At 39.2% G+C, this 14,314-nt stretch overlaps 1 protein-coding gene across 1 annotated transcript in view; it reads right to left on the bottom strand.

The window, feature by feature from the left end:
• Positions 1 to 14,314, bottom strand: part of adamts16 (ADAM metallopeptidase with thrombospondin type 1 motif, 16) — a 55,243-nt gene that overhangs the window by 6,692 nt on the left and 34,237 nt on the right. The window contains exons 16-22 of the mRNA XM_015046173.1: positions 13,557 to 13,801; positions 13,334 to 13,475; positions 11,964 to 12,090; positions 1,228 to 1,432; positions 691 to 885; positions 535 to 591; positions 200 to 415 (exon numbers count right to left, since the gene is read on the bottom strand). Of these exons, the coding sequence (XP_014901659.1) occupies positions 200 to 415; positions 535 to 591; positions 691 to 885; positions 1,228 to 1,432; positions 11,964 to 12,090; positions 13,334 to 13,475; positions 13,557 to 13,801 (1,187 nt within the window). The remainder of the gene's footprint in view (positions 1 to 199; positions 416 to 534; positions 592 to 690; positions 886 to 1,227; positions 1,433 to 11,963; positions 12,091 to 13,333; positions 13,476 to 13,556; positions 13,802 to 14,314) is intronic.

The following is a 14,314-nucleotide window of genomic DNA, read 5'->3' as shown; positions in this document are numbered from 1 at the left end:
TTTACTTAAGTAAATTTTTTGAGTACTTTCTCCACCACTGTATGCAAACAATGTCAAACCCCGCTTTTTCAGAGTGGGACCTGTTACTGACTGAAGGAGACTTGCGGTTAGTTAAGCTAAGGCAATAATCCATATAAGCAAATCAAAATTAGGATACCAAACTCTGATCAGTCCGTTTCTAATCTTTATGTCATCTTACCTGAGACCAAGGAGATGAGTCCCACTCTGGTGATGGTGCAGCTTGAGGGAGAGGCTGAGGTGGGTAGAGGTGATGAGGCGTCCTCCATCGGTAGAGCGGTGGAGTAGTGCGGGTTGGACACTCGGCCAGGAGGCAGGGCCTTTGGAGCTCCACTTTGGGCTTGGGGACATGGTGGCACTTTTTGGCAGTAAGTTCTCTGTACTTTCCTGCAGTGTCCTTCGTTAAGAAAAGTGATATCCAAGTAGGGTCATTTTCAATAATGTTCATGGCAAGTGAACTTAAACATGGCAGTGACTATTTTGTTGCTCACTAGACTAAACGCATACAATACACACCTTTTCAGCACACTTGATGAAGCGTGCCTGATATCCCCGGCCACATGTTGCCGAACACTGAACGTCCGCAACAAATCACAGAGAGAAACAACAGACCACGTCAGCACAAACAAATACAACAATCTAAAGAATGTTCTAAAATCATCGCCGCTGTACCTCTTGCCATGTGGAGACAAACCACTGGGTCTTACGTTGTTTCTGACAGCGTTTGATGAAGCAGGATTCTTGAGTGGCAGGTTTCTGCAGGCCTGCACACTCGCTGTCAGGCAGCGTGTGCGTCTGAGCACCTGGGTTGCTCCTCGCGCACAGCACGCTCCTCTTCTTCAGACCGTGGCCACACTTGCGTGAGCACTGCCGAACGCAAAAGCAGCGTGAACATGCTGTGTGTGCTATTTAAGATCATGCGGCAATAAATGGAAAACTTTATGAGATATAGATTTTATTCGTGACCAAAAGATGGGAGGTCTGAGTTTGTCATCATCACAAATGTAAGAAAGTAGGTTCGTCAAACAACAGTCATGTTATTTTTATTAGGGTTGCACAGGAGTACTAGGTGCAGACATTATATGTTCCTTAAATGTGGACTAAAGCTTTATGCTACAAGAAAACGTCTTTATATTCACAGACATCTGTCAAAAAAACAAAGAAGAAAGAAATGTCTTTCTCAGTGAATGTTATATTTTACATACTCACCTGAGACCATGGCCCAGTGCTCCACACCGGCGGGCAGCTATGCGTGTTGCAGGTTTGCCTCGTTGCCGGGGCCGAATGTGGACACTGAGAATCTGCCAGGGTGTCTGCGTTGGTTTGACTGGTTTTCTGGACACACTGAACCTGCCGTGTCTGCTCCCCTCCTCCGCAGCTCCGGCTGCATGCCCCCCACTCCCCTGCAGACCAGCTGGAACAACACAACACAAGTCCACTGAGTAAACATGCGCAGCTCCTCAATCACTTACTCAAGACAAGCCTGAAGGGCTCCATGAATGAGAGCATGATCGCTGTACGGCAGCAGTTGCTGAAGACCACCTGGGGTGCTTCAAATACTTTTTTTTTTTTTCCATTTTGAGAGAATAACTCAGAGGAAGGATGACTGTAAATCTTACATGTGGTGGTTTATGCTTCTTGCAAAGCATATTTAGTACTTTGGTAGCAGTTTATAGCAAGTCCAAATTTTACTCCGGAGGGTATAAAAAAATATATATAGCAGTGTATGTCAAAACAGCATCCTAAATCCTAATTCAAAAACTTTGACCCCCTGCTTGCCCAAAGCCAGCCTGCGCTACTGCTGAAACTTAAACATCAGCAAATATTGCTGTTGTTATAACCTCCATTTGTGCTGAGCACTTTTAAACAAATGTACACAAGACTGAAAAACATTTTCTGGCTTTAAATAAACTGTTTATTTAGCTCCCTTCAGTCTACTGTTCCTCAGTTTCCAACAGTGCAGTTCATGCTCGAGTCGGAAGAAATAAATTGCACAATCCCCAAGTGCTCTCTCTTAAAGTTTTTTGCACCTCCCGCTGACCCAAGATGCATGGTTCAAACAGCTCCGTCGCTGACCTCATCCGAATGTACCCGTACTGTTTCATACCTTTCACGCATACTTAACCACGTATTTGACAGTCTGTTGAAATACACGGTTAAGCATGCAGGCATAAAACAAGCATGTAAATTCAGCAATTTGTAATGTTTATTGGGTTGCAATCAGGCTTTTGTGGAGGTTAAATGACATCAAGAATTTGATTTGATTTTGTTAAAGCTTCTTTTGAACTGGCTGCACTAAGATCTCTCTATATATGTTATGGCCTTTACCAACTGTCCACTTTCATCCCCTTTGGCCTTCAGAATTGCACTGATGGCAAATATTCCACAAGGCGCAGGAAATATTCCTCAGAGTCCATGTTGATGTGAGACCATCATGCAGTTGGCTACACATTTATCACTGCACTAAATCTCAAAGGCACTCCATTGGAAAGAGATCTGGTAACTGTGGATTGGAGTACACTGTTCATGTTCAAGAAAGCAATCTGAGACAGTTTGAGCTTCGTGGTACATTAAGAAACTGGGCACACTCTGGTTATCAAGTGATGGATATGGTTAGCAACGACACTGAGATTGACTGAGGTGCATAACCTATGTCTGATTGCTTCAACTGAGCATAATATCTTCCAAGAGGCAAAAGCATTAGAATGCTACCATGTGATTGGCTGGGTTAACCATTTGAACAGGTGTACCTAATAAACTGGGCAGTTAGAGTATATCGTAAGCTCTCTCACAACACTGAGATAACATTTTGCAAATCAGTTTAAATTGTGGCTGCCTTTCAAAAGGAATGCCATTCATTTCATAACATTTCAAATACCGTGGGACATGCAAGTTCCAGAACTGGAGTGAAAAACATGAAATTTGAGCTGAAGTATTATCATTGGAATACATGTAGGGCATAAAGTAGTAAGAAAAAAAAAAACTGCAGATCATTTCATTTGAATTATTTAAGTGTTTGTAACGTTTTTTTATGTTAATAAAATAAAAATCAACTATTTAATTGCCAATTAGCTGGTGATCTAAAAGTTCAAACATACCAGAATATTGAAACCTAATCACAGAACTTAAATATTCATTGAAGTAATTTTTCTTATTTTAGTCTCAGCAGCAGTCTGTAAGCGTGATCTAACCATGAGTAAGGGTCAAACTCTCTAGACAGAACCACAAGGGTCAGATGTCCAGTCGAGAGCGTGTCAGGTGCCTCTGAGGAGACGGACCGTAGTGGCATTAATAACTGCTAACAAGTGTTTATAGCTCTCCTGCTGTGTGTGTGTGTGTGTGCGTGTGTGTGGTTGGGGGTATGTGTTGGTCAACGAGGCTCAACTTTCACGAGTGGATATCAGTGTTTTTTTTTTGTTTTGTTTTTTTTACCTGCGGTAGTCCAAATGCACAACCACACTAAGAAATAGTATGATATCATGTCATCATTATAAGTAGGCATCGAGACCCATTCCCCATGATGTAATGCACTCTGTGTACAAATCACTGGGAGCAGACAGCAAAATTAAATAGCTACAATGTCTCAAAATAGCATTACATGTAGAGATGACCACAGCTGGCTTGTTTTACCCAGCATGTTATGGTCAGCACAACATATGTTTAATCTTTGCTCTCAGTTCATCCAGGAAGGGGTCCAATAAATAAGAAAAAGAAATATCACATTGCAAAAGCTGTCCAAATGTTGGCTGCTCAAAATGAAAGTTATTCACTTTTATAAAAACAATTGAAATTTAACTGCCTTGCAATGCATCTTTTCTACTTAAACTTTTTCAGTTGGGCTAATGTGATGCCATAAACTTGCAGTGCGGGGAGTTTCTAAAAAATGTAACAAAAAACAAACAATCAGAAAAGTGTGACATGTTCAGTCAGTGGAACTGTATTCAGTTCATGGGAAAACGCATGGACTTAAATATCAGGTAATGCTGAAAAAAAAAACAAAACTGCTCAAATAACTTAAAAACACAGGGGAATTTTACTTCCTATCATGACAGCAACAGCAAACATACAACCAGAGCCACAATGGAATGATTTAGAGCAGACAAAGATTGTTTATACAACTGAAAAGGGATTAACTTGAGAACTGTTGTTCACAGATGCTCCACATCCAACCTGACTAAGCTTGAGTTATTTCCTAAAAAAGGGGGGAAAAAAAAACATTTTACCTTCAGATGTGCAAAGTTGGTACAGAGACCTACTTGAAAAGACTTGCAGCTGTAATTATTGTTCTACAAAATGCTGAGTAAGGAGGGTTGATATGAATTTGTAATTTTTTTTCTTTTCTGTCACAGTTACCAATTATTTTTTGTGCCATTTCATTACATAAAATCCCAAAGAAAATATAAGGGATTTTGTGATTGTAGCGTGACAAATCCTGTAAAAGTTCAAGGGCTATAAACACTTTTACAAGATCTTGTCAGTTCAACAACTGAGGATAAAAGATTTATCCTGATTTAGGAGGACTCTTATATAGTATTATGTTACAGTAGTACATGAAATAAGCACAAAATATTAGGGTTGAGAAATTGACATACAGAATTACAATTCATCTATTTTACTAAAGCAAAAGTTATGTCACGATATGTGAACTTTGGCTTATAATATTCATTACTGACTCTTCACTTTGATTTTATTTTGACAAATTTTAATACAATAGTTAAAGAATATGGGTGTCATTAAAATAATGCTCTAACAAATTATATGAAAAAAGCATTTCTGAATGCAAAAAGTCATTAACCAACAATTAATTGTCTGTAATTGTCTTAATAATCCCTGGTTTTACTACTGTTTACATTCACACAAGCACTATATAAATAGAGATGCATGTGCAAGCAGACCTAAGTAGCAAATGGTGGAGATAATGAAGCAGAAATAGCCCAAGAAGATGACTGTAAACAGTTGTGGGATTACTTTACAGGCACTATCACTGCTTCCCAAAGCCAGTGTAAACACACCGATCCATTAGTGAGTAAATCCTGATCGGAGCTGCGAGCGTCTAATGGCGGGGATGTGCCTAAAGAGAAAGTAGACGGCAGAAAGGAAAATAAAGTGGAAAGAAATGTGAGAGAGGAACATCCACATCTAAGATAAACACCAGTAAAAAGGCGAGAAGGGGTGTTGGTAGATGGAGGTGGGCGGAGGGGGGTGGAGGTGAAGCTGTACATAGTTACGGGTGACTAAAACAATCCAGACAGTGGGGACAAGCACAGCAGCCCGAATGTCAAAAAGCTGCAACACCACTGGGAGATTAAAAGTGTGGCGAGGTGATCGCGACTAAAACTGAATGACAGTTATCCTTGGCTGAGCGCCAGCTGGTATAAGTCTGTGTACGCAGCTGGACAAGGCTGGACAGGTCATAAAGGAAGAAAAAAAAAAAAAAAGACAACATCAAAGGGCCCAGGCCATTAGACTTATGTTTACAGCCGAGCCTAAAACCACCAAGATAATGGACACAGCAGCGGGGGTCGTACAACAGATTGTGTGTGTGTGTGTGTGTGTGTGTGGATGAATGAAGGTGGTTAAGTTCCTCATACAGATCTTTGAAAGTTTCTCGGTGGGAGAATCACAAACTTAATGCTGGCGTTTTCTTTTCCAAACACATTTAGTTTCAATGCTTCACAGTGATTCATTTACAAGTAAGAGCCTAATTCAATGTTCCACTTTCACTGTGGCACTGTAATATAATCCAGTATATGAACTTGCTCCGTGTGCACACGGCATTCTTACGCATTAACATGTCAGTTTGCATTATCTGATCTCCTCAAGGACGTAATCTAACAACATAGCTAAAATAATTCAGTCTGTTTTCACAGAGTTCTTTTAAGGATGTAATATATGAGCAGCTTAAGCTTAGATAACACCAAACTAAATAGCAAGTATCAAAAGCTTTGCTGTGAAAATCTTTTTTAATTACCCTCTCACTCTTGTCTGCTGTGGAGTTCAAAAGAGTTTTAAAGAAAATCTACAAAATATAATTCAATATACCTACATTATACCTATAGGTACAGGGAACCAACAGATAAATCACTTAGAGTACAGTGAGCTCATTATGATGTTCGAAAAACACACTCATTGCATTTTATTCCAGGCTAATAGCAAGTAAATATAGCTCATCTTGCTGTATGGAAAGCCTTTTATCCTTCCACAAGGATAAAGTGCTTTTTGACATTGGAAAAATCTTTGGTAATAGAAATCTCCCAACTACAGTCCTGCAGTTAATTATGTAGACAGCAGAAAGTAGTAGCCACCCTCGCAGATCATTCTCTAAGCATTTTCACCCACAGTGCCTGACAACGGTGACGTTTGTCATCCTGCTGGAAATCATCTGTGCAGTTGGCACATGTGGGTAATGCTTAAAGTGTCTTTTTTTTTTTTTCCTCCCTTGAATTAGCAATGAAAACAAGCTGGTCATGACTACATGACATATAGCATATTACTGCACATGATGCAGTTAACCACAAACCTGCCACCTTTGCTTAAGGTCTGACAAAAGCTCCGGGGAACACGTGCCACAGTTCTGAGTAACCAATATAGTGAAATCAATAATTCATAGGTCATTTGTTTCTGTCGCAGAGAATGACAGAACTCTGTGACTACGCTTCATTTTCCTAGGATACCTTTTCCAAAATGGAGATATACAACACTAAGGATGATGGAAAAATCCAGCCAGTCTCACTGCTATGCAGAGGGGGAAGAAAAAAAAATCCCCTTTGAACAGCTGTTTGTTACTATAAAACATGCTATAAATTCTAATGTAACAAGATTCCATGATTTCATGGGTAATTACATAATATTGGTATGCCAAATAGTACCACACATGTCACTGAGAGAAAAAAAAAAGCAGTGGACCTACTGGTGCATTCAGGAAAATGATTTCTCTATTGGAATGCCTTTTAAAAGTAAAGTGACAATTCATACATTGAGACTAAAAAATTGCTGCGGTTGCAGTCTGCTGTGATTTGGAAGCGGGGACCTGTTAAAAAATGACAAGAGAGAGACAGATGAGGGAATCAGAGTAACTGAACACCACTGCCATATCTTCACAATGTTGGTCTCTTTCCACTTGTATGTATGTGTCAGAAAGGAATTTTGATTTTGGGAGCAGCAGCAGCAGCAGCAGTGTCACACATTATGTGCATTACACAGGCATCCGAGCACAGACCAAACTGTTGTATTTCTGGCACTTGTTTCAATTTTGTGGTCATGTATGTCTCCTTGCATCATTTAATGCATCACACAGTTCAAATGCTTTTTCCCATTTTACTTCATTAAGGGTATCAATACAGAAAACAAGACATGATGGATTATGCACGAGTCACACTCTTCACTCTTCCGCCAGCTAAGATGCACCAAAGCCTTTTCGTACCTGGTGCTTGGCTTTTTTTTTTTTTTTTTTTGAAATGAGAAAGATTTTCACACAAGGGCAAAGATCACTATTCACTGATATGGCAGTCTACCTAAAGTGAGAATCTGAACAAGGAGAGCCAAAGACCGGGCAATTGTAGTAAGGAAGGACAATCTAAACGACAGCTATTAGTAATTCACTCCACAAATCTGGCTTTTTTAAAGAGTGCTAAGAAGAAAGTCATTGTTAAAAGACATAGGCATTACCTATGCAAGAAATGCACACCATACTATAGGTATTTATATGCAAATAAATAGATAGAGCACAATCATGCCCCACGTTAGGTTAATTTGTCTTTTGAAATCAGAAGAAATACACCCAAGACTTTGGTTGCAATGTAATAAAATCTCAGGATTGCGAATACTTTTACAAGATGCTGTATCTCGGGATCCAGCGCAGTTTTAAAAGCAGGAAGACAAAGCCCCATTTGGACAAACGTTTTTTTCTGGACATGCTGCTCTGACTCAAAATTACGTCAGCGTCTCAACTCGAATCCCTCTAGGAAATCAAGACAAAACTTGTCATGATTGTCCCTTTCATTTAAATGAAGCTGACTGACATTTCATACCGCTCCTAAGATACGATATTTAGAAAGAGACATGTACAAACTCTAGTTTCAACAACAACTGCCAAATGTTTTTTTTTTAGATAAATTCCCAGTCCATAAACACTAGAAGCTACATTGCATCTCTAACATTCACTAAGCGGTGACTTCAGCAGAAAGTACACATTTCTCCAACAAAGAAACTTTCAGCTGGCATCAGTCAACTGTGTATTGAATTGTTTTGAATTGTGGTGCAAAACAATTCAACACTTCCTTGTAATATAAAACAACAAAATACAACAAAATTAGTATAATGTGGAATAGATGTCCTACCAAATACAGACTATTGCAACAACGCATATTGCAGAGTGGCTTTTGTTTACATGTGGAACCTCACTAGAAAGGGGCTCAAATCTTGCAGTTGGCCTTTCTGTCTAGAGTTTACATTGGTATTTCTCTATACAGCACAATTTCCCCAACACACCACTGCATGACATACATGCTAGACTGATTAGAAATTCCAAATGGATTGACAGAGTTAAAGAGTGTCGCACATTTTATTGGACCGCTGACCTGTCCAGGGCAAACCCCACCTTTTATCCCGTAACAGCTAAGTCAGGTTCCAGTCTCCTGCAGTCCAGGCCATGATACAGTGTGTATACTTTAGAAAATTAATGAATGATACATTATATGCCTAAGAGAGTTCCACATCACTCACCTTCCCCATATGTTGAACTGGTTAAGCTCTTACACGAGTTCCAAAGGTTCATGATATTGGGTCTGAGTCGTATCTTGGGGATGCAATACTCTGAGAGCAACAGCTGCTTTACAACTGACATTCTATATCTCAACTGGTTCCTGCACAGATTTAACTGGGACGGTGCCAATAACCTGATACGAGTGTTATATACGCAATTGTCCAACCTCAGTGCTCTGTATGAGGTATTTTGGCTTTAAGAGCAAATTAGAAATGATCATTACCAAAAAAAAAACAAAAAAAAAACATCTCAAATATGCTCTCTGTTAAAGACCACTGTTTTCCCAAATGCCTCTTTCATTCATGTCTTCTGCCCTTTATGCTTCCCTTCTTGACAGTGTCCAGAGTGGTGTAGACAAGGGAGGAACATTCTTCTTGTGTGTGCATGACTTCACTTGTGACCTGTTTGTCATTGGGAGAACCACTCCCAATGATGTCCGCAACATCAGAACCCATTGACTGACCAACTGTCTCGTCCCTGACTATTAGGAGTGTACGTCCCGTGACCAAAGCAATAGTTTATTTTGCCAAGATCCGACATAACCCCACCCTGAGACCTGAGGAGTTCTTGCGCTGTACTTTTGCTCTGTCAGGCATTGTTGTTTATCAAAGAAACTCAGACTGACACATACCAGTGACAGTTTACAACGTAGAGGAACACCTGCTTCCCCACAGCCATTTCAACAGAAACCTCAACATGTCTGATCGCCAGCGTTTAGAAGTGAATCAACATGTCCCATCAGATAAACTGGCTGTGAGCACATTTCTAAAAGAGCGAGTTCACAGAACGAGTGTTTCCGAAGGAGCTTGCAAACTAATGTGAATTTAGACATACGAGTCCTTAGTAGGTAGATTTTGAAAAGCCACAGGAAAAAACAAGGACACTTAATTAGGGCTGAAGAATAATTAGATAGCTTTAACAATCAAGTAAATAGAGCAACTCAAAAGCTGCGAATTGAAAGGATGAATACACTACTAAAATTGCAACAGGACTAGCAAAGCACAAACTGAGATATAATGGATGAGTGTTCAATAAAAGGGGAACATGCAAACCAAAAATCAATACCACTATTACTACAAAAACTTTTACAGGAATTAGAATATGGGTTAAATGAATCGATAATGTAAATACAATACATCTAATGCAAATCACAGTAAAATAGTAAAACCGATGCTGATGAAATAAAAATGTTGAGCTAAAACCCGATGACAACTCTTCAAATGGATATTTACCTGACTGCCGTCATGCTAATTATGTACCTTCTTAACTTAGAAGGCAAGTATAAATAAAACATAAAATAATATGGCTGCCAGACTTTAAATTAAACCGCAAATGTAATGGTCAATCTTAAAAATCTAGAGGGACCACTGGATCTGTCTAAGTATATCAAGAAGATTAGAAAAATATCAACACAAATCATATACTGTAATGTTTTAAGCATGTTTTGATAGATGGAAGAAGTTGGTTAAAATTTCAGTTTTTCTACAAAGATTAAGACAGTGTTTAGAAACTTTGTACGTTGCAGATTAGCAAAGATGAATTAGTGTAACGATGTGGGATATCTTGATCGCATAATGCTGTAATGTTTTGGAGGTGTTTTAATATGTTATGTCCTGTTATTATCTAAGAATGTCTTATTCTTGAGCACTTATGATAGCTTTCCTTCTCCCAGAACGATTATCAGATTGTTATCAATGATGCAATTTCCCCATTTGTAACATAGTTACCGCACATTATACTCTTCATTAGTGTATTCCCTGTGTTCCTTGAGTTAGTTTCTGCCTCTTGTCTATTGGTTTCCCACCCTGAGATGGTGCCACGAAGACTCAGAGTACACTCTGAAATGGTATTTAGCAGTAATTACTTAATTTTTGTGTCACCTAATGAATTTGTAGATGACCCGAATGGGACCCTGGTTTTGACTTCATGACCAGAGGTAGGAATCTGGAGCAGTAACGTCCCTAAAGATATTTTATCTCTTCATCCATCAATACATAGCAGACAGTGATTTTGGATATTTTTACCTATCAGCTATAATATCAGCTATAATATTAAAATATTAAATATTAAATGATATTAAAAATCTTCAGTAGTTCCACCTTTTGCCAACAAAACATTTCAAGGCTTCCATAACAACTTATAGAAAATCTTGCGGTGCTTGCTACTCTGACTTTAGCAGTAGATTATTTTGAACATAAAATTATGTCATCTTTCCAGAAATGCCATCAGAATCCATGAGACTGTAATTGCAAAAGTTTGGAGGTTGAATGATGTGTTCTTTGGTACCTTCCTGATCGATTTTGATTGGGACTTTGAGCTAGTTTAGTTGGAACAGTGGCCAATGGGAAACCATTCTGGAAGGTGTTCATGTATGTATATCTATCCGTTTAGTATTTTTGTGAGTTGCAGGGGGCTGATGCCTATTGTATGCCTGTATAGCATTGTCAAAGTAACTACACATTAATCTCAAAAAGGAGTGTATTAGAGTGATCAGTATTTTCTTTACCAAGATTTGGAGCCTGCTAGCATCTCTCGTGCTCGACTTGTTGTTGATCCATACCCTGTAGACCATCCATCCATCTGCCCTTCCTGAACCTGCCAGGTGCCCTATCGCTCAGGTTTCCAACCTTCTGTGAGGTGAGCTTGCAGTCATGACATCCAGTGCCTATTTTTCCACTTCACCACTAGCCTTTTGTTCTGCGAGTGCAAAGGTTCTGCTTTGAACAATGTTGTCTGGTCTGACTGTGCCTGAAGGCTTTACTTGATGCATTGGCATTTTCTGCCTGTTTACTTCTTCTATTCGTTAAATATACTACACTGACCTTACAGGTGGGGAAACGTATATGCAGGGTTAAGATGGAAAATGGCAATAGTTTTGTTGGTATTTATAAAAAAAAAAAACAGATCTTCATACGCGTTATTAAGACTGCTGCATCCATAAGATCGCTGTAATACTGATGTGATGCAGTGTTATTTTACTGCAACAGTTTTCAAACATTCACCTGCCATTAATATGAACTTCACTTCACTGCAAAATTGGGACTTGGCATCAGCAAATCCTTGATCTTAAATTCTTACAAGGCATAAAATTCTTTAACAAAACAATCACAGCTTATCAAACAACAACTGTATTAACATAACATGAATTGTATACCACACAAGCACTGAACACAACACTGACCTGGCAGGACATGGGTGGGTATTGCAGGGCATCATTCCAATTCCTGGTCTAGTTCTGGGACTGCAGTACGTCACATTAACCTGCACTCTCAAGTCTTTGTAGCATGCTGCCTTGGTGCTCATATGTCCTGTTTGGAGGCATAGATTATTAAGTACACATCTATTGAATAACAAAATTAATGTTTGCACAGATAGAATGAACTAACATTGAAGCAAAACTGTAATGTAGAACCTTACTGTACATTGCTCAAGCTTGGCCATCAATGTATGTTCATGAAATATTCAATTATAATATAAACTGCACAAATGTATGCAAGTGAACATGCCACATGATTGTAATACAGAGAAAACAACATGTTTCTGTTTGACAAGCTAACAGTGTTGGGATAGGAGAAAAGAACTCATTTCCCATATCTTGCTTTGCACATATGCCATGAGAAGAAATTATTTTATTAGACGTTGGTCATTTTTTTTCCATTGTAAATGTCACTCTTCTTTATTGAAGTTAAACTACACAACATTTGTAAATGCTGTGCCCTTTGCTTTAGTAACTTTTGTTAAAGGTACAATCCTGGTGTTAAGTGTCCATGTACTCCAGTGTTGAGATGTTATTCACCCTAAGGCAAGGTCACTCTGCACATCTTTACTCAAAAAGGCCAGTTAGTCAGTCACACCCTTTAATAAAGCAGCCCGCCATCCACCCAACCCATCACAGCCTTCAATCAGGACATAAAGAGGTGGAGATGGTTAGGAGTGGACTGCAAAGGACAAGAATGGGAACTCTAACCTTCAGGGTCAGCCAAGTAGGAACGCTACACTGGGGGCTTTGTTCACACTTATTGAGCTAAGTAAGTGCACGTGCACATATATATGCAAGTGTCTAAGGAACAAGTGTATTTGAGCAAACACGCATGACCACGCAAAAACGCTCACCAATGTCCCTTAACCTTTGCTCACATATTATTTGCCTCGGCAACAACATCTACTTGCATTCATGTGCATGTGTGTGTATGGATAATTGTGTGCAATACAAGACCTTGATGGGACTAACTGTAGTAAAGACAGAGATACAAACATGTGCATGCTTGCTTTGAGAGTGTGTCTAATAGATGGTCTCTAGTAGAGGAGTTCTCTGCCTCTAATGTCTTATCAATAATGATGGGGATACTCTCCTCTCCATTTAACCTGCAGCTAGAGGCCTTATTACAGGTTGGCCAGGCCAGACTTTTTATAAGCTCATCTGTTAATCCTCAAACTGTTTTTTTATTTTTTATTTTTATTTTTTTTGAGCAAGCAAAGATAAAAATTAGAATTAAAGTGCCTTTGAAATCTGAACTTTATCAAACTCAGCATTCAAAAAGTTAAACATACCTCCAGCGCAAGTTGCTGAGCAGTGGGAGCGTACGATGGCCCATGTATAGCTGTGTTTAATGTGGTTCTTAGACGTTTTTTCATCTATTTTGTTTAGAGAATATTCCCAATGTATTCCAGGATTCCAGCCCTGCAGCAATACCTAAAAGAGGAATCATTTGTTGACAATCAGGTTAAATATGTGCAATCAAAACAAAATGTCCTTGTTCGCTTATCTGCTTACCTCAACCACAAGTGTCTCATTTGTAGGTCCTGCTGATACGAGACTCTCTGGTCTGTTATATGGTCTCTTGTACTCAAAAGTTGTTCCAGCAATGGGGTGGCGACCTGGCCAGTCCACTGTCCAGTGGCCATTGAGATAGTATTGTCTCTGGGTGTCTCTGACAGCTAGGTAGGAGCTGGAAGTATTCATTTCCATGACACGGATACTCCGAGCTCCTGCTGGGATGGTGACGACTCCGTAGTACTCTACAAAAAAAAAAAAGAAGCACTCTTTAAGCAGATTGGCTGGAAACAAATTAGGGCTCCCATGCACAAAAAAAAGAAAAAGCCGAGAAATGGAAACAAATCCACAACTAGAAAACAGTTCATATAATTGCTCATTCCGTTAGATGCCTAATGGAAATCTATTGGCTTCAAAAGTAATGGGATGGATTCTTAGTCAACCGATTGGCCAACAATGTTTGCAAAACACATGTGAAGTGTGTGAAGTTTTAAGCGAGCATCTGCTATCGATTTCTGCAAGCAAAGTATTTTCTGTTAGCATTTATTTGTTAAACATTGTTGCTGAATTAGTTTACAACTAACCCTGAACCTGGATTTTATAATCCTTGCAATATTAAGCGTATTCCAGTCAAAACTGATGCTTGCTTTTAACGCGACAGAATTCCTTGAAATCCTTTTATCACGTGTAGCTTAGCCCAGCAGAGTCCGACAAAAAAAAAAAGTTCAGGAAAAAAAAAAAAAAAAAAAAAAAAAAAA

The sequence above is a fragment of the Poecilia latipinna genome, unplaced genomic scaffold (assembly GCF_001443285.1).
Source record: "Poecilia latipinna isolate Pla-1442-1.1 unplaced genomic scaffold, P_latipinna-1.0 Scaffold768, whole genome shotgun sequence".
Classification (NCBI taxonomy): Eukaryota; Metazoa; Chordata; class Actinopteri; order Cyprinodontiformes; family Poeciliidae; genus Poecilia; species Poecilia latipinna.
This window is presented reverse-complemented; position numbering and strand designations above follow the sequence as displayed.